We start from the raw sequence: 21759 nt of genomic DNA, 5'->3' as shown, positions 1-21759 counted from the left end.
CTTTTAGAAAGCCATTTTCTTGACTTATGTCTAGAAGCAAAGTTCTGAATGAGCTCCAAATTAATGAGACAAGAGAACATCAAAAGTCTAACAAAAAGTAAACAAATATGCATGTAAAATAATAAAATTATGAAAATAAAACAAACATGCAAGTAACAGTGTGTGGAAGATTTTTGTACTGGGGAAATGTGAGCAATATTAAATGCTAAGTTTAAAAATTTATTTTGGTTCTTCAGAACCATGTACAGTTGAAAAATAGAGATACTAAGACATTACTGTATTCACCACAGAATGAGATATTTCATACTGACATATAAACATACGCAAGCTTTAGAAAAGGAGCTGGAAAGCTCGTGAAATCTTTCATAAATCAAAATGACTTAAAGAAACAGTTGCTATTATTTGCATTTTTATCATTATATTATACAAAGAAAAGCTCTGAGTATTCCCCTGCTTTCAAAAAGGAGAAGAGAACTTTCAAATCATATCAAACATGTCTTGGAAATCTAAAGTAACAACAAAACAAATAATGACATAATAAATACATAAATCATGTAAATAGAAATAACATGTAAATGATTTTTCAACTTTCAAATCTAAAAAGGGATTGATCATAAGATGCCATAAGTATAACAAAAGTAATGATACAATTAGCCATGGGATTTAGGAGATGGTGAAGAACAGAGACAACGAACAATTTCACTAAAATTCTCATAATACATGACTGATTAATCAGAAAATGGGAGTAATATTCACTCAGTTTTGAATGCAAACAAATGGAATTAGGACTAGCAGAATATTCAGTATATGCAAATTTATTGGCAGAATTGGTACTTCTTTGTTACAGAGGCCCCCAGATACTCCGCATGGCAATAAAACGATATATCTATCTTGCCAAAAATCTAGCTGTGTGTTCTTATACCTCACCATGTAATTCTTATACCTCACCATGCATTGCATTTTTGCCCTCACCGCATCATTCTTATACTATTAATTTTTGATGAAGTTTTTGAATTTGCATTGCTTAATTAAAATATCTTCATTGCTTTATTTTTGTGAATATGACATTAACAATCTTTAATTTACCTAGTAATGAGGTGGATACTATATAATTTTTCCAAGAAAGAGTCTTCTATCTGACAAACGAGTATGCAAAAATGCCCACAACATGAAACTTTACGTTAACGACAAAATCATTAGGAAATGCAAAGTTAAAAATTGCAAAAAGAAAAAGGTCCTCTATGTTGAAAATTAATTCAGCAGTTCCAGAATATCATTTGTCATTGCTATTAGATTTACATATTCTTGGGCAGAGGAGTTGACATCCATGAAATGGTGTAACAAACAGCTTAATATATATGAAAGTGCTGCAGTTGACTGGAACAATAACATGTGATAAAATAATAAGGATTCTTAAAAATCATATCAAACATGTCTTGGAAATCTAAAGTAACAACAAAACAAATAATGACATAATAAATACATAAATCATGTAAATAGAAATAACATGTAGTAAATGACTAAGGAAACAACATGTGAGTATTGTTATTGTTATTATATACTCTGTTGTTTATTTTCACATTTGCGCTTCACAAGCTTGGTGAAATTATACCCGAGATCTTGGCACAAATCTAAAATCGCCAAATATGGTTATGAGCCCCTAGAAGGAAACTTCTTTATTTTTTTACTTAATAGTTTCTGCATCCATATCAGTGCTCTTTTTTAATGAGCATAAACTATAAATTTCTAAAATTTTTGCTTTGAATTCTTACTTTTGGGTGCATAATCCAGTGTCTCAATTTTTTTAAATATATTATGTAAATTAATTTTGAATTATGTGGCATGCAGGAAGATTTTATTTATCCATAACTTTAGAGATACTGAACTTCAATTAAATGCAATGCACAGATGCTTTCCTATTCTGCACAATGACCTAATATGCTTACATTAGGAGCAAAGAGACAGGAATTGCTAATGGGAAAGTTTTTTCTAATACTGAAAGTGGTTTGATTTATTTGATTATGCCAGAGCACATGAGGGCTTTGCTTAAAAGAAGAGATGCTGTTACAGATTTTAAAATAATTTATATCAACATTAAAACGTAACTACTAATTCACCTATGATTTTCAACTTACGTTTTTGTTTTAATTTTTCATGTAGTGGAATAGCAACATTGATTGTTGAATTCTAATGCTGATAGAATGTAATGCTATACTTTGTGTTTCTTTGTTAGCACTGCTAATTTTAAGCTACATTTGACTGAATAATTACCTACTCCTTTATTATTCGATTACTAACCTAAAAAAATTTGTTTAGGCATCGCTGCATGAGTCATTACTCAAGTTCTCATGTTTTGATAAACATGCGGTGATGAATCACCGCTGGAGCAATACCTCCAGGGGTGAAAGGATACATCCTTTCTCAAAGACTTTATTCATTAGAAGTGTCGGCGAAAACTGATCTCTACGTCTTAAAGGCTTCTAGAAAAAGTGACATATCTGTTGGAACTATATTCCAGACTCTTCCACTAAGAACACTAATACTGTTTAATTGAAGCACCCTCCCAAAATCAGAACAGGAAGAACCATAGGAATCACTCATTAAATAGCCTTGTGAGCTTGTATTCAACTTGTGTAGCTGATAATGATTTAAATTTTACATTCAAAAATTTGAAAATTCTGCTTGCTTTATATTTGAACTGCAAAGTTCCAATTTTTAAATTTCACTTTGAAAGATGATAATATGCTACAGATTGTCAAATTAGTAATATCGGTATTTAAACTTAACTACTACAGTACAAAGTCCGAAATCCGGACATCCAATATGCGGAATGATCTAAAAATCGGACCTCAAAATCACGAACACAGTTTTACGCATGCGCGTTTGATTCCCCCCCTTCGCGCATAATAAAACATCTGGAGAGTTCCTGATTCTTAATTTCTCTTTGACAGTAAATAAAGTACCTTGTTATTGAAGAAACAATCATTTTAGCATAAATTTGTACGATTAGTAATCTCAGTTGCTGCGTGTTTGCTTGGCACACATCTCAAACCAAAACATTCCACATAGATACACTATTGAATTGAATCATTATTTATTATACTTTCCTTTCATCACCGCATGTTTATCAAAACATGAGAATTTGAGTAATGACTCATGCAGCGATGCCTAAACAAATTTTTTTAGGTTAGTAATCGAATAATAAAGGAGTAGGTAACCTTTTATGTTGACATTACACTTGGCGATGATTACAGATTTAAATTAAATGCGTTAAAAAATGCTGACAAGGAAAAATTTACCAAAAATTTCTTTCCATAGACTAAAAATAGATTTTGTTGATGATACTCATAGACCCAAAGATTACATTTAGGGCCATTTGAATTAAGAATAACTGATTTGTTATTCACATAAACCCAGACCCAGTGACCATAGACGTTCTTTGGCCAGGGATCATATGGCCACAGCGAGTCACGGAATTTAGGACCCACAGAGACTGCATCAGGAGGTAAGATATCTAGCGCCGGCCCTCAATAAGGCTTAAGTATATGGTGGAATTTATTTATTCAGAACTCTGATAAGCCTTAAACATGTGCAAGAAACAGACATAAGTATAATAAATAACTAAACTAATACAATTCAGGCTTAAATGCCTCAGTGCAAGATAAAATTTAATAGAACAACTTGTCGTTAGTCACCAAGCTCATGATGCATAGCCAAATATGTATAGTGAAGGATAGCTAAATTTGATGATGATAGCTGCTAATTTTAAAGGTTTTCAGTTATTGCAAAACAAAGGTGAAACTTTCCAATTAACAGAGTTTGTAAAGAAATGCCAAGAAGCGGTAATAAATGAAGATGATATAAAAGAAGTTTTTATATCATGAATATGGTAAAATCTGTAGTATGGTTCTAAATTTAGAAAATACCGCTACCGATAGTGAAGAAAGAAGAACAAAGAAGTTACTGAAAACGAGAAAATTTTGATTGACAAGTTAGTCGGAATTCTCGAAACAAAAGTCACAGGACTTCAACGATGTAACTCAAGAAGAGATTATGTCTGTCTACAGAATTAAAGAGAAAGTATTAGCACAAAAAATGAAGCAACTTAAAACAACTAACATTGAAAGTAATGTTTAATAAGGTAAACAAATAAATATTAAGATTTTTTTTTGAAAATTTTGATACCTTTTAGATCATAAATATTCATTATTTCAGAAATCATGATTTTCTATTTTTAATTTTATAATTTCCACATGCCATGGTATTAGATTTAAACTGATGATCCAATATCTGAGAAAATCACAAATCTGGAATCGCCGAAGTCCGACGAGTCCAGATTTCAAACTTTGGCTCTACTCTTATAAGCGCCCTAAGATCATCAAATGTGGCGATATGTGTTCTGCATGGGTTTTTGGCAGGATTGAGTATTGTATGGCAACCCTTTTGACTTTGAATATTCCTTTGGTGGATTGGATTAAATGCTCGTTCATTCGGGTCGTGCATGTTTTGAAATGGTGTATGTTGCAATGAGAGATGCGGTTGCAAGAGGGTCTGGGAGATTACTTTTAGTGGCTGTACACGACAGAAGTAAGGAAACGCTGATGCAGTGCATTAAAGAGTGGATTGAGCCTTGTACAACTATTTTTTCGAATGGCTGGAAATCTTACAGGGTTTAGGAAAAGAAGGTTTTGAACATTTATTTGTGAACCATAGTATCAATTTTCTGGATAGTGTGTCTGGCAGTCATATAAATACAATAATGATTACATGTCGGCATGAAATTGATATTTCTGCTATTTGAAAAAGCATTCATTCATGGTAAGTGCATTTTATTTTATTCTTGTTCTTATTTTGTAGAATGCTATGTTCATTGTATTTTTAGTATAAATTTCTGTCGTTATTGTTGTTTATTTTAATTGTTTGAAATTTGTTTTAGTTATTTTAGTTTATTTTGTTGACTAGTGCATAGTGCCTAGATTGTGCAATTCGTAGATGTTTTTCAAAGTTGAAACAGAACGCTGTGTACATGGTATTTGTTGAAATTTATTGTTATGTTAATTTATTAAAGCTAGGTGTGCGTAGTTCATAGATTCTTTCGCTGCCTAGATTGTGCAATTCGTAGATTTTTTTTAAGTTAAAATATATCACTGTGTACATGGATTCTTGTCAAATATTTTTGGTTAGAAACTTTATGTTTTTGCTATCTAAATATTTTGTTTTTGTTTCAGATTTTTAGCTTAAATTGTGTGTTCAAAACTTGCTTTTTGCATGTGCAAAAACCACATTTTTGAAGACATTTTAGGCTTAAAGTTTGAAATGTAGACAAAAAATTTAGAAAAATGTTTCGCCAAAAATGTTTGATGAGAAATTTGGCGACTTGAGGGCACATATAAGTGAAGTTCCCAGACTTTGTACTGTACTTCACCTATGATTTTCAACTTACGTTCTTGTTTCACTTTTCCCTGTTATGGAACCAATGCTGGTTGTTGAATTCTAATGTTGATAGAATGTAGTGCTATACTTACTTGGATTTTCCTTGTTAGCAATGCTAATTTTAAGCTACATTTAACTTAATAATTAGTTATTAATTTTTACTAGTGTTGTAGTCATTCATGTGGAGAACTCGTAGCTCATTTGAGCGATTTAAAAAGGCATCCGTAACTTTTTGTTTTTCTGCTATTATTTATAGATGTCTTTGCAGAGGACTTTCTAAGTAAAACTGGCTCATTTCAATATTACACCACATGGGAAAAACTACGACAATGTCAATACAGTCAGCTCATTTGCACGAAATGGAAAACCTAAGTCGAATTACCAGCGGATTAAAAATGGAAAAAAAACTAAAGAAAAAAAAAGGTTAAAGAATGGAGAGGGGTAAAGTGCTGAATCGCCTACTTATTTGTTTGGCGGTTGTTTACTGCTTTTTACAAGAGTAAGAAGAATTGGATTTTTGTCAATTTTCTATGACATTTTAAGCGAAAATAGGTCAATATGTACATGATAAAGTCAAGGGAATGCGCAATGCCAATTTTGTGCATTTCTGAGATTTTTTTTTTAGGTGAAAATAAGTCGATGGATATATGAATACAGAGTTTGTGCAATTCTTAAAAGCGTGCCAAGCAGTCGGTGATTCTGCACTTTCCCCGAGATTTCTAGCACTTTCTGCAGTATCATTAATCTAATAGCACATGCATAGAAGATAATAGCGGAATTAACATACAGAGTGAATTTACAAAAATCCTTACAGCTAAGGTTTCCTTAAACAATATATTTGTGTCATTTAACAGAATAAAAATACCTCTCAAAGCAATTTTGTAGTAGACATAATTTTTGTTTTGCATAATATTCTTTGATGCATGTTTACAAAAAGATTTATGTCAAGAAACTTGTCAAACTTAAAATTAGGCAAAATGAGTCTGGCATAGATTTTAATTGAGACTATTGATTTCGAGGGTTAACAGGTACATGTCCTTCTTCACTGGAAGCAAAAAATTTGGCAAAGAAAGGAAAAGAACTGATAAAGACAGACAGATTGTTGTTATGGACAAACACGCATACATTGACGGAATCGCAAACCTGAACGCCCATACTGCTAAATTCCTGAACAATCTTCAACTTATAAACCTTATGAAAGCTATAACAGCTACTAAATCTTCTTATATACTTGCAACTCAGTTTTAAAAAAATCTACTCAAAAATTAGAGTTCCTTTTTGACCTACTGTTTTTAACTTAGGAACAGCATCACATCTTTTGGCCAAATATTTAGTTTCTAGATTTTTCCTTATATTTTTCTTTATACTGTAAAAAATTCTTTTAAAGTCAATGAAAACCTCGAAAGATATTTCTCCCAGCAGCTCAATTATGGTTTCTTTTGATGTTAAATAATTGTTTATAAATGTTTCACTTGAAGGAGCTCTAATATAAGATGTTTCAAAATCAAAGCTTTGAGAATACAGTTTCACACTTACTGATATTGAGTAGTTAATTTCTGTCACTAAAATTTGAGTGAAAGCCAGTTCATTTTCCAAAATAAATATTATTGTTGAAATGAAGAATTAGGTATGGTTAACACCTTCAGTGGTGCATTTGCTGACATTTACATGTACTATTTCAATGTCAAATTATTTCAGAAACTACATTTTCATCTCTGGATTCTCTTTAGACGGTAGAATGGCTGAATGTAGTAAGATTAATTTGAAGTTTCTGTACGATTTGGAGCGAAAGGGGAAAAGAGCTTTAATAGACTGGTAAGTAAATGAAGGTTTACTTAGTAGCCATTATAAGTGTCCTGTATGTAGGAAGGATATGCGTCTAGTCAAATGTAAAAACAGTTTAGATGGGTTTGAATGGGTTTGTAGGAAGTAAGGTTCAGATGGTCACTGTGTGAAGCGTTCGATCAGAAAGAGTACCTGGTTTTAAAAAAGTCATTTGAGTATGACTGATATTTTGATTTTTACGTGGCTCTGGGTGTACAAAGCGAACTCGAAAATCATGGTAAGTGAATATTTGCTTTTGGTAGTGCTTAAATGTATAACATGTTTTTCTTTTTTTATGTTATTTTATTGTTTGGTTTAAAATGCATTTTACTGAGATTATGTATTTTTTGTTTGCCTATATTGTAGAATTTGGTTCTCCTTTGACTTTTTAAGTGAAAATATATCGAAGTGTACATGGACAAAGTAAAGAGTGCGCAATGCAAGTTTGTGCAATTCTGGGATTTTTTTTAAGTGAAAATAGGTCGATGTGTACATGGACAAAGTTAAAAGAGTGCACAATGCCATTTTTGTGTATTTTGGAAGTGAAAATAGGTCAACGTGTTCACGGATAAAGTCAAAGGAGTGCACAATGCTATTTTTGTGCAATTTGGTTTTTTTTTTTTTTTCCCCCAAAATAAAGAGTCAAAGAATTGCACAAAATCGGTATCCATGTACCGCCAAAAATCGCCAATGGGTACCCTAAACTATACTTTTACCATAAATCTGATTCAGCTCTACCTGCTTACAGTAAACCTTTTTCTCTCCGTTTGCCTTCCCATGCTGAATCATGTCACCTGGCTAGGCAAAAAATGGCTTCTTTTTACTCTTCTATATATATCATACTGTCAAAGTTTGTTCCTCAGAAGCTTTGTTTTCTAATAAACTTAATTATTTGAAACCAGTTACCAATGACAGAGGATTTTCTCCCATTGTCACTGATAAAGCCTTTAAAACATTTTCACCTCAACATTAAAGAAGACATTCTGCTGTTAGACAGATATAATATTAACAACCTTGTCATCATTCCATTTCATCCTACTATCAGCTATAAAATTGCATGTATTCTCCAGAAGTTCCACTTTGAAGTCATTTTCTTACCTATCAATAAAATCCTTTGTTCAATTCTTAAAAAGGTCCATCTCTGAATTTAATGTTTGGGGAATTACAGCATATCTTGTCAGTGTGGTTTGAGATATATTAACCAAACTAAAACTGCATTAAATTTCCCATCAAGCCAAAAAAAAAAAAAAAAAAAAAGGAAATCTTATGTCAGAAAAGAAGAGGGAGGGGAATTTGTAGCTTATCATAGCTAGAAATTTAATCTTGCAAAAATAATCCATAAAGCTTCTTCAGTTGGTGAAACGGATTTTCTTGAAGAATTTCCCATTCACAAAAATTTACCTTGATTAATTAATGACATTACTTCCAGTCCAGTCCTTTCCTATACTTTTAAAATTCTAACATCTTAATTTTTCATGTTTCTTTACTATTTCCTTGGACAGATGGGATTATACACTTGTGTTTGATTTGCTCTACCCTTTGTTTTTGGAATACATATATCTGTGGCTCCTCCTTTCGGTGAATCTTTACATTATGGTAACTTGGCGACCAACCCTGATACAGCAACCTGCTAGTTTTCACGACGTAAAGGCATTTTTTTTTTTTTTTAACTCAACATTTTTTCCAACAATCTGCTAGCCGAATTACGCTTACACTAGAACTTTTATGGAACAAAAATGCTTAATCATGGTGAAGATTAGGTTCGAAATTGAAAGTGCAGAATCGCAAACTGCATGCCGCGTATTTAAGAATTGCACATACACAGTATCCATGTACACGTCGACCTATTTTCATTCAAAAAAACATCCCAGAATTGCACAAAAATGGCATTGCGTACACTCTCGACTTTATCTATGTACACATCAACTTATTTTCACTTAAAAAGTCAAAGAAAATTGAAAAAATCCAATTCTTCTTATTCTTGTAAAAAGCGCCAAACAAATAAGTGAGCGATTCTGCACTTTAGTAGCGAAATTGTTTCTAAGTGCTTATTAGCTAAAATCATGATTGGAATTTTCTGGAAAATGTCACATGACCTGTCTCATTTCTCTGAGACAAAATAATCTGTGATTCGAACTGTGTACGTTTCAGATTATTGCTAAAAGTCCTAGCTAGTAACCTTTATCGCCTTACCAAAATGTCGCCAAACTACCTGTTACCATATTCTAAAGATTAGCTCCTTTCTCTTCAGAATTTTTTGTTGCTGATGAAAAGAAACCTGTACCTGTTTGCCCTCGAAATCAATCAAGTCTCAATTAAAATCTATATCGAACACAAGTTTTTGTTTTATCTAATTTTAAGTTTTTTATTTGTTCAAATATTTCCTTATTTTACTTCTTCAATGCATCTTTTCCCTGTACAGATATAATTTTCCTTCCCCCCCAAAAAAACTAGTTTTATATTCAATAAAGCTTCTTCACATAATCTGATGTTTTCTGACTATCTGCAACTGTGGTTTTAACATTCAGCAAAATTGCTTTGTCTTTGGCTCCTTTTCGAGTTACCATGTAGCATACATGTTCTTGCATGAATTCACTCCTCTTTTCGGTCCTCCTTTTTACTCCTTTTCACTCCTCCTTTTTACATCTAACAGGTGAATTCATTTTACATCCAACAGACTTTTTGCAGAATAACATCCACCGGCTGAAAAGAAAAAAGCTGCTTTTCCTCTTTACATTTTTTTCCTTATTAAATACTTATTTTTATTATCATTTATGAACAGAACAACAGTGATCCATAAAATTAACCAAAAAAACCATTTTTTGCCAATTTAACAATAAGTTGACACTTTTTGTTCGGTTGTGGAAAATCAGAAAGCACTGATAATTCTTCAGACATGAATGTGTTTTTCTTAATTATGTATGTGCAAATGGTCCACATTTAATAGAAAACAAGAAAGGGAAAAAATGTAAACAAAATTGAGAAAGACATTATTCATAATCTGAAAAGGCCTCAGTTCCTACCTATGCTGATAATCAGAATTCTATTGTATCTTATTATAATTTATCTTTGTAAGAGCACAGTGCCTAAAGTTTAAAAGTAATAATTTGCAGGGTTCTGACTTAGTCAGTATACTTGGCTCTTAACAATGACACGTTTTAGATACCTTAAAGTTCTTCATGCAAAATCAAAATAGCTTGCAGAAGCAGCTTTAAACTTATAAAAGCATGACTAATTATGATGTAGCATTATACTGTATTACAACAAGCTGTAGTTTTTTGCAATTACTGCACAAAACAAACACCAAATTAAACTTTTGTTTTCCTCCTTTTTTCATAAAAAGTGAAACCTCCTCTTCTGGTTTCTCGTGTTAAGTGAAAAAAGTGCTAATTTAGATCTTTTGTAAAAGTTTAAACAATTTTGCTTTACCTCCTGTGACACCACACATTACACTACATTTTCAAAGACTCATTCTTACTTTAAAATTAGGTCTCTATACAACCTTGAAAAGATCTTTTCTACCAACCTATTAAGACAAGCTCTAAAAATGTACATTTCCTTACCTAGCAATTTACACTTAAGTTACTAGCTATTAAAGTATAGAACTATAAAAGACTTTTTTTTTTAATTGAAAGTTTGAGTAAATAATAAAACACAATTCTTTACTGAATCAGTCAAAGCATACTTAATTAAAAAAAAAGTCCAGTTCCCTGATATTACAATAAATGTCTCTGAACGGCTTAACATAGCATTACTTTCAGAAACTCCAAAAAATATTTTCTTTGGGGAAAGGTAATAAAAACTACACACACAAATCCTTTTTTGTTAAATTTTTTTAATGGAAATTACAGCATGTTTTCGATGAACACAAGTCTGCTTTAACCGTATGAGTCTATCTAACCAAAAACAACTCAAAGCAGTTTTCAAAGCGCATTCAGTCTTCGAATATCTGTAAATTTATTAAGCAATTACACTTGTCATATGTCTAGAAACTGGAAGTAGACCTTATTAGAAAGTATTAAATAAAAGTGACTTCAGAAATAATAATAAATCACGAAAGTTAAATGACTAGCAGTTGTTAGATTTCCTGAAAGAACCGTACATCGCACGAATGAAAGTTACAAATTTATAAACACAAGTATCATACGCAGAATAGTAAGAAATTATACTCTATTTATTATTATTGCGTTACTATGATATACATAAAGCCGCCAAACAATTGATGTTAATCGTTATACATATAAAAGAGACCTCAAAATACTTTATGATAGAAAAGCACTAAATGAAAACGGGAATAAATTCATAAACATATAAAATGTAAACCACTGTATAACTATAATTTCACAGCTTTCCAGGATAGTGGCTGCATTACAGTGATAATGCATAACCCAAAACAAAAAAACATGAAATTAAAAAGGCTATATTTAAAAATAAACAACATTTATGCAATAATAACATACACGGAATTAACCTTAGCACCATGAATATTCACCTTCAAACAAATTATATTCATATACCTTTTTGTGTACTAAGACAAAAACTAGACGCACATTACTTCTGTTGCGTCACTAACCCCCCCCCCCTTTTCTACTTCAAAACATTTACTCTTCCATTACGTTTTTCGCAAGCATTGCGTCATAAGTCGCCCAAATTTGTTGCCAATCGCCAAATAATTTTTGGTGCAAGTTTTAACGTTGAATCCAAGGGGGTTAGAATATTCTAACCTCCTTGGTTGAATCAAATTCAAATGCGTGACTTCCGCTACCGCAGTCGTGATTTTCCTCCCAATAATTAACCGTTGTTATCTATGAGTAAAAGCCAATGTCAATGATAATAAGTTACGGAGTGCCTATGGTTCAAAACCATGTACCTCCACATCAGAAAAATATCTCAATGAGCAGAAAATTGCATAATTGGTTGTCATGATGCACACTAGAGGGAGCTACATTAGCTCGCGAAAGTTTAGGGCACTCCGCGGTTTAGGGTATGGAGCATAATGAGGGAGGTGAAACTGCCTAGTAAAAAACGGGTCCTAAAATGTCGCGTACACTAGATGGCGCTGCTTCTCCATTTTAGCAGTTCCAAATGTAAACACTTATGGAATAGCTAGACGTCTAAGCTTACTAGCGGATGAAAAAATTTTTATGTTTTTAATGTGATGGATTGCATTATTATCAACATTATAATATTCTGCTCACTAATGATTGTATTTTATTCCTCAAATTATAAAATTAATTTACAGCTTTCATGCTGTAAGGCTTCTACTACTTTTTATGAATGATTACTTTGAAGATATTTTTTAGTCCCTCCCCCTTAGAAAAATAATCATATTACTAGTAATAATACTTGCTGTGTATATGTTAAATTTAATTAGAATAGGTTCTTCGTATCTCTCCTTTTGTAAAATGCTTAGATACACAGCTTGATATAAACTGTGGCAAAATTTTAATGAAGCTTATAGAATTTTTTGCTTCAGCCAGTAAATTTTCTTTACTATCATAATGAGTTATTCTTTTTTATGAATCAGATGTCAGTTTTGATTTTGATATTTTTATCGTTTTCTGTTAAAAATTTCCATATCTTTGTTATTTGAGAAGTATGTTTCAAATTGATTTCACAAGACTTTAAAATAGAATTCGGATTTGAATTCAGTTAAGTATTCTGAACATTTGGTTATGCTGAACTGTATATTATTCATAATTAAATATAAAGAGTAAAAAATACTGCAAGAGCAGAACGGAAACTATAGTACAATCGGAAAAGAAAGGATTGTCACTTTACAACCGGGGACAAAGTACTTAAAATAAAACATTTGTTGTCTTACACCCCCCCAAGAAAAAGTGGCTTAATTCTGTACAAAATTCGAGAAGTGTTCATTATACCAAGAATTTGTGGCACGATATATAACCTAAAAGGAAATAACGGGGAGATTATGACATCAAACGTGGACCAAATGAAAACATACTACGACTGCTCTGATATATATACTTTTAGAGATATTTTTCAAGAGTCAACTTTTGGTAGAAAGGAAGCACCAACGCCAAAGAACTTCTACGTCAAAAATGGTGATTCTAGAAAAGAAAAGAAAGGAAGGAGGCCAATGTGGGAGAGACAGACGTCAAAAACTCAAGCATGAGGAGTCTAAAGGAAACAGTATGAACAAACGGGGGCCAGCAAGAAAGAGGAGCAGGTCGATAAGAAACGGAAGCAGAATGAGACCCCCTACAAGACGCAGCGAGCGGGTGAAGAACAAACAACGCCAATCAAGGAACCAGCGATCCGGATTACAGGTGCCAAGAAAGAAGGTCATCAACCGGCTGGTAGAGCAGATTTCACCATGGAATCAGCCGTTGGAGGAACCACAATCCCAGCTCAAGAAATTTCTTCGGAAACAGCAGAATTCTCCGAAGAACCAGGTGAGTAATTCCTCTACAGAACAACAAACGTCGAAGGCCAGAGCCCAGAAGCAGCCAGCAGCTACATGCCCTAATCAACGCCAGAAGAAGGTGGTTTGGGGAAAAAAAGAGCTGCTTCTAAAACGAAAAGAGCCGATGGACATGGAGGGCAGCGGCGGACCATGGCAGTGACTGCGGGTGCAACAGATCAGGAAAATTTCCCTCTTGAAAACAGTTTTTTCAGAAAAGAATGGCTGACTTCAACAAACAAAAGGTAAGCGGAGATTATTTAAGTTTTATTTTAATTCTAAATACGGAGTTTGCTGGAAATTTTTCTTTTAGTTCTTGGCTCGATAGAGAACAATTTTATTTTTGCATTGAGCAAGACGCTTTAATCATTTATAGCAGTGTATTTTTAAGTTAAGATATGAACAAGGTGTTTACTTTAGTCTCAGAGACTGAGTTTAGGAAATTTTTGCATGTTTTACAGGCAATTTTGTTGAATATAAATGATTTGAAATTGTTTTTCGTAAAGTCAAATAAAGCAATTGTAAATATTTTTGTGAAATATGTGTTAAAGTTAAAAGTATTTTTGTATGCTTGCCAAACGGAAATAAATGTGTATGGATGAAAGATCTAAAGTCAAGCTAATAACAGAATCGAAAGGAAGCGAAAAATAGTAAATCTTTCACTATTTGGCAAAGAATCAAATTTCACTGTAAAGGAAATGGTTCACTGTAAAGGTAATTTTGGAAGCAGGAGAAATGAAAAATTAGCAACGCATTCGCCGGAAATCGAACCGCCCCCAGCGTGCAGATCACCACACCACGAAGACATGCTAAGAAGGTGGGAGAAACACCTTATAAGTGTGCGTTCAGTTTTCGATAAAGAAATCGGAAATATAATATGAATATGTTTGAGAAGCAGGATAAAAGTTAATGTTATAAGGGGAAATTTGTAAGCAGAAAGTAGTAAAGTTTATACTTGTTTGACATAGTTTGGAATAAAAATAAGATGTGTAAAAAAGAATCCACAATATTTTGTATAGTGTTTCTGAAAGAAAATAGTCATTAATAATTAGTACAATACATTAAAAGGACAAGTTCTGAGTATCTCCTATTAAGAATTAGTAGCATAAAAAGTAAGAAAATTTTATTGCACTTAAACCATATAGAATGAATCTTGAACTTCTTGGTTTAAAGTTGCAGAAAATATTGTCTATGAAAGCCTCCAGACGGAAATTTTATGCATATAAACTCCTGCTTAAATTTCATAGACACAGAATATATTTAAGGTTACTTTTTGGGAAATGGAAATGTAACATTAATAAGTATTTAAAACAAGGGGGGGAGTTAAGGCTAAAATAAAAATGCAACAAGAAAAAATTTTAAAGAATAAAAAATTTGCGTTTAGAAAAACGAAAAAAAAAAGTGAATAGAAAAAAATTAAAATTTACTTTTGAAAAGGCAGAACAATAAATAAATAAATAAATAAAAACTTCCCTTTGTGAAAACAGAAAAGGGAAAAATATTAAAATTACGACTTACGAAAATAAATATTACTTGTGTAAAATTAGTAAAGTTAAAAATGTAAAATCACTTTATTGAAACAAAACTCGAAAATTTAGCCTAGTGGGTTTTCGCTGGACAAGGTCGAATAACAGGATTCAAAATACAAAAGCTTGGCCTTGGGGCGTCATACGTGTCTTCCACGCAAAAAGTGGCAGGTTCGATCCCAGTTTTTTAAATCTAGTGCAATTACATAAAATTTATTCATTAAAAATACTATTTTAAATTACAAAGTAACCAAAAAAACGTTCTTGCCGTTTTATACAGTCAGAAAGAAAAAGTCATAAAACAAATAATAATCACCGCTAATCCTCAAAGTAATCGCCGTCGGCATCCAGTGCCTTTTGCTAACGAGTGGCTAACTGTGCCTCTGGAGTCTTGGACACAGAGAAGTCCATGAAGGCCCTTTCGAGGTCTGGCTGGTTGTTGAAGGATTTCCTGCGAAGATGGTTGTCCAGGGAATGGGAAATGTGGTAGTCTGTTGGCGCGAGATTTGGGGAGTATGGATGCGGTAATGTCTCCCAGCTCAGTCGCTGGATGGTGTCCCTGGCCTCCCGAGCCACATGCGGCCTCGCATTGTCATGAAAGAGGAGTGCACCCTTACGATTGACCAATGCTGGCTCTTTATGCATCAGTGTCTAATGCACACATTCCAGCTCCTGCGAGTACAGGCCTGCCGTGATGGTTTGGCCCACTGGCAGGAGCTCATAGTACACCACTTGGCGACTAGTTCACCAGATACAGAGCATGATCTTGCGTGGATGAAGAGAAGGTCTCACCGTGAGAGGCACAATGTCTGGAACGCCTGTGTCATACTGGACCCACTTTTTGACGCTGGTCAGTACTCGATCAAATATGGATGCATTGTGGTGCCGAGTAAGCAATGACAAACAGGCAACGCTGTTGCTTGTTTGCATAGACTGTGAGTGGGGGTACCCACTTGCTCAGCTTGTATGCCTTTCCTATACGATGCAGATGGAGTCTGATGGTTTCACCCAGATACTTGTTTTGGCTACTGTCATTCTCTATGGCTGCTCTCAGGACCTCATCGTCCAACGCTTGTGGCCGACCGCTGCGTGGTGCATTACTATGAGACATATTCCCTGATTTGAACTTCTGGAAGCACTGCCTAGCGGTTCGTTCGTTAACGGCATCATCCCTAAAGGTCTGACAAATTCTGCGACTAGATTCTGCTGCGGGACAGGCCTACTTTAAAATCATACACCAAATGACTCTGAACGAGCGCCTTTGATTCGTCCCTTTCAATCAGTCGCTGTGTGAGTTATGTTTGAAGTACCGATGCAATGCGCTTTTATACTCTTGGTCAATGTCCGAACTCGCATCCTAACTACTTCATCGTCAGGTTTGGCGACTATTTTTATATTGGGTTTCACTCTTCCAATGTCATATCGGAAACAGCAAGAACTTTTTTGGTTACCTTGTAAATAATAAAACCAATTAAAAATAATGATTGAAAAGATTGAAAAATAATGACATATTAAAATATTTAAAATTAATCACTTATTAAATAATTGAAAATACTAAAATAAAGTTGATGTCATTCCAAAACATGTGGTTCAGGAGATCGTTGCCATCAAAATGATAACTTTGAAGAATATGATCTTTGCCGTAAAATAAAAACGAAACTATGAAAAGCGTGACATCATTCCAACCTGTCTACGTCACTTCCGATTGTTACGTGATCCAAGATGGCAGTGACCCCTCCCCTTTCTTTTGATGTAACTTCTGCAGAGCGGTTACCCCGGGTTACTACTTAGAAAGTGGTAGGTATAGGGCGTCATCGGTCATTGGCATAGGGCGTGGCCGTTGAGGTGGAAGAATAATTGAGAGGAAAGCGGTCGTGGCTCAGGAAGAAGCCTATAAATGCTCGCCACCTGAGAGTAAGGGTGCGGTGGTGCGCTCTCTAAGGTGGCAACCGGAAACGCCAGTCACATTGTGTTTAGCTTGCTCCTTTTGGGTTGAGAATAAGCCTTTGAGTGCTTTTGTCATTTACTTTTTTCATGCCTTCTGAACGCAATATTTAATGCTTGCCGTACGGGCATAAAAAACGGTACTTTAATTAGTATAGTAATGGCCGTGATTATGCATTGTCTTGACTAATATAAGCTATTGTCGAACTCATTTACTATCTCAGTTTGAAATACTTTTTGTAACTCTTAAAACGACTGCATAACTTAATGTAATCTAAAAATGTAAGAATGAAAACAAAAGTACACGAATTGTTTCAAGACACAAAATCTTGTTTTTCGGCGAACAAAACATTTAGAAGACTCTTGAAGGAAATTTAAAAGGCTTATATTGGTTTTTAACTTTCATCTAATTGAGTGAGTGAAATAAAATGAAAGTTTTATAAATCAGAATTTGACCAAAATCCAGCAATAAATTTAAGCACCGAAGTATACACTAATTAACATCAGTGAATAATAGAACTTTATTCTCGGAATTTAGGCTAAAAATATTAATTTCTGTGTGTTAATATTTTATGATTACATTCTGTTATATTCTATACATTTTAAACAAGTGTGAAGAGGAATTAATTATGTAGTTACTCATAAATAAACTTTCTGTTACTGTGATTGTTATTCAGTACGAGAAGCTAATTCGGATAAAACGTATTAATAACATTTTAATACTGAAATGTATTTAGATAGCTATGGAAAAAAATCTACATTTATAAAAGCTAGAAATTTTAATCCGAATAAGTATTATTCAATAATATCCATCACAGTCATGAATGCATGCGTACTTTAAACTCCTTACCAATTTAGTTGTTTTAATATTAAGCTTTTCTGATGCCTTAAAAGACAAGAAATTCTAAAGTTTACAAAGATAAAATATGCACGGTTTCATTTATTTTGAATTAATAGCTAAGGTTTTAATTATGTTGTCTTATTTCAGTGTTATTTGCTGTTTATCAATTGCTGTTTAGCAAAACGGTACTATTCATCGTTTTCTGTTAAAAATTATAAATAATTATATGCTTTCCGAATGCAAAAAATTATGATTAAAAATATTGTAAGACTTATGGCATGGTTTTATATATTTACCTTTGTTAAATATAGACGTAGACAAATACATTTTATTTGATTGCATAAAGGGGCGCACATTTACCTCTTTGCTTCAGGTGAAAAGATACCTAGGCATGTCTCTGGCTTTTACTAAGGAAATGATAGTTACTAAATTTTGAGTTAGATCTGGGCAATGGTAAACTGTTTATTGGAAAACTCTGATAACGTGTTAAGAGAAATTCACTGAAAACTGTTTCTGGTTAGACAGATGAAAGCTATATACCATGTCCACAAAAATCATTACCAGCCTTTATTTTCTCAACAGTTGAGCACAAACATCATCTAATTATAAAAAAAAATTAAACGACTCAAAGATTCATATTTATTTTTAAATTTAAAGAAATCACTTTTATAAAAATCACGAAATCTAACTTTTTACACTTTCTTCCGGTCCGTTCGACTCCCGTCCGAAAAAAAAAAAAAAAAAAAAAAAAATGACCGAGATATTTTATTTTAAAATCGTGAATCTCATTCAGTGGCCGTACAGAAATCAAAGAGCGAAATGTTTGCTTTGTACACAAATAAAAATAAGAAAAAGTTTTCTGATTTTAGGCTGTTGCGTGACAATCATTTCGATGCGGATTATTGTAAAAATAATGATCAATGTAATATTTTTAAATGGATATTTTATTCGCAAAATCTTACAAAATTCGTTTTCTATAAAACACTGGCAGGCTTCAGTATTGGTACGTAGCCAACTCGTAATATTATTTGAATAAATTAAAAAGGAATTTTTTATTTTAATGAATTTTTACGATTATCAGATTATAATTTTAAAATAATAAAACTTCATAAGAATATTAATGACGCATTTTTAAATTGACTTTAAAAATTTATAAATTACTTGTGCGAAATTTTTTCGGCATACCAAATGTAACAAAATAATAAATAAAGTAAATCACAAAAGAATATCATCGAATGACCTTAAATGGCATCGAATGGCTTTTAAATTGAGGGAAAAAATTCAACCTCGATTTATTCTAGTTTATTTATTTACTGGTCCCTGAATGCAACTTAAAAATGACGTCAAATATCGCAAATTTGAAATCAATATCTCAGTTAATTTTTGCCGTACGGGAATCAAAATTTTGAGTTTTATTCTTTAAAACAATTATAAAATTTTCCTAAATATATGTAAGAATGAACCTATGAAAAGTTAGATTTCGTACTTTATTTAAAATTATTTTCTTTCCTTTATTTAAAAGCACAAAAATATGAATATTTTCATCGTTTAAAACATTTTTATAGCTGGAAGGATTCGTTTACGACGAATGGTTGCAAAATGAAAAATCGGGAAAGGACTATCCTTCCAATATAGAAATGTTCTTCTAACTGTGAATAATTGTTTTGCATTGCAAAGTTTATGTAACATCAGAGTCAGCCTGGCCACAAACTCTATTCTGACTCATTTATTGCATAATTTAGAAAAGACTATAATAGTTGTGTTCGGAAATAATTAACTTTTTAAATCTTATAGTATGTCAAAGGGATATTTCTACTAGAACGTTTGCGACGTCCTTAAATTTTTTAAAATCTTGCAGAGACCATTTCTAAGGTCAGTGTTACTGGGCACTTGTTATTCGTTTTTCATTTCAGGAAACAGATAAAGGGCAATTGTTTAGGGTTATACTTAAACAGTTGCAATATTGGTTGATTCTTTCTTCGAGTTTTGAGTTGTGATGTAATGATTAGTACTTTTAAGCTTCTTCTTATTGACATCAACTTAGAAAATACAGTAGACAGGCACAACTCTGCAGAACTAACTTTTTCAGTTCTCTTCTGGGGATTGAAATTCGTTTCTGAGCTCTGCATCCAACAAAGAAAGGTTACACCAAATTTCTGCTCCTTTAAAGGCAGGTTGTGTTGGAAACGCATACAATAAAATTGAGGAAGCCCCAAATTTTTAAAATCTGCAGATTCAGTATCCGATAATAACATTCAATAGATTCAGACATGCAACACTTTCGTATAAATCTTAACAGAGCCGCACTCAAAGAAATAGTTCCAGGTTTTCCTTTGGCGATAACTAACCATTTAAAGGGTGAAAATCAAGAAATGTTCCATTCTCGATAGGATGAACAATAAGATGCTCAAAAATTTACCAAGGTGTATTTATTTAAGCTTTTAAAAATCATCAATTTAATACTTTATTATTTTTCGCATTTCAGGAAAACTGTTTTCTGTACTCGAATATTCAATTAAAATGAACCTACAAGGTACTTCAAACAGCTGTCATCAAATTAGTTTTCGAATATCTCTCAAGTTCATGCCACATTTCCGCAAGGACAAAAGAGAAAATGGTATTCAGGGCCAGCACTTTCAAGAGGACCTCCAAATCCTCCTATAGCCTATAAGGTAGTTCTCCCGCCTTCTTAGATGCCTTCGTGGTGTAGTGGTCAACACGCTCGGCGCGTATTCCAGAGGTCCATGGTTCGAGTCACGGAGAGGGCATTGCTTATTTTTCATCTTTCATGTTTCGAAATAACCTAATGTCTCTATAGTGGCACCCGAACTAAAAAAGGTGGTGGATGATGATTCTCCACCACCAAAATTTGGAGACTAGGTCTCCTAATCCCCAGTCGCCTTTTAAAAAGGGGGGGAGTATATAAGGTATTTCTCCCGCCTTCTTAGCATGCCTTCGTGATGTAGTGGTCAGCATGCTCGGCGCGTATTCGAGAGGTCCGTGGTTTGAGTCCCGGCGAGGGTATTGCTCATTTTCCATCTCTCCTGCTTCCAAAAAATACCTAATGTCTCTACAAGCATTTAAAATAATAAAATTTCATGCATATTTTCAATTTTAGGATATTTGCTACGTTGAAAAAAAAAATAATGGAGTTTGGGTCCGTAATACATTTGCGCTGAGCTTCCAGTTTATAAATCGAACCCTGTTCAAGGCTGCCATTCTCGATAGAACACTCACAACACTATAAAGTTAGAAACAATTTCCATATTCCCTTTTGATTCGAATTTAACAAAAACTATCACTCTCAAATGAGATACAATGACGGGAGACTACTTGGTGGTAGGTTATCTGAATATGGCAAAGCCAGAACGGCTATCTGCCTAAGAGAATGAATGCCTTCTTGAAGACTTTTTAAGGAAAAATAGCTCGTATTCACGTTAGACATCGGGAAGACCAAGAAAACCATTTATGTAGCCATCTCGTTCGCGTGGGCTCAAACCTGAACAGGTCGAGCTACCAATATTCAGCAGTCTTTAACCACGCGACCTCTGGTGGGGCGAGACACTACCGGAAGCGTGTTATCAGATATAGACAAAGTCTTCAATGATACTCATTTGAACATGTTCATAGATAAAGTAATTATCCTTTGTTAGAAGACATCATAAGGGTGATTATTTTCTGTCAGTTTAAGGGTATACACACTTTGTTACTAGCTTTGGAGGAAGGAGGAAGGAATCCTAAGAACTATAGCCAGAAGACGCAAGGGG

At 33.3% G+C, this 21759-nt stretch overlaps 1 protein-coding gene across 4 annotated transcripts in view; it reads right to left on the bottom strand.

The window, feature by feature from the left end:
* LOC118202877 (uncharacterized) overlaps positions 1-11920 on the bottom strand; it is a 32760-nt gene extending 20840 nt beyond the window's left edge. The window contains exon 1 of one of the 4 annotated variants that reach the window (XM_035375086.2): positions 11775-11920. Coding sequence is in view for 1 of the 4 variants with exons in the window: in XM_035375085.2 (XP_035230976.1) it covers positions 11718-11770 (53 nt within the window). In the remaining 3 variants the exon portion in view is untranslated. Of the gene's footprint in view, positions 1-9833; positions 9961-11717 lie in introns of those variants that run through there. The other 3 variants (XM_035375087.2, XM_035375085.2, XM_035375088.1) reach the window with 3 other exon arrangements.
* Between the last annotated feature and the right edge of the window lie 9839 nt (positions 11921-21759).

Source organism: Stegodyphus dumicola, chromosome X2 (assembly GCF_044657685.1).
Source record: "Stegodyphus dumicola isolate Sdum_Otavi_A_Nest chromosome X2, ASM4465768v1".
NCBI lineage: Eukaryota > Metazoa > Arthropoda > Arachnida > Araneae > Eresidae > Stegodyphus > Stegodyphus dumicola.
The sequence above is the reverse complement of the archived record's forward strand: the minus strand, read 5'-3'. Positions and strand labels throughout refer to the sequence as shown.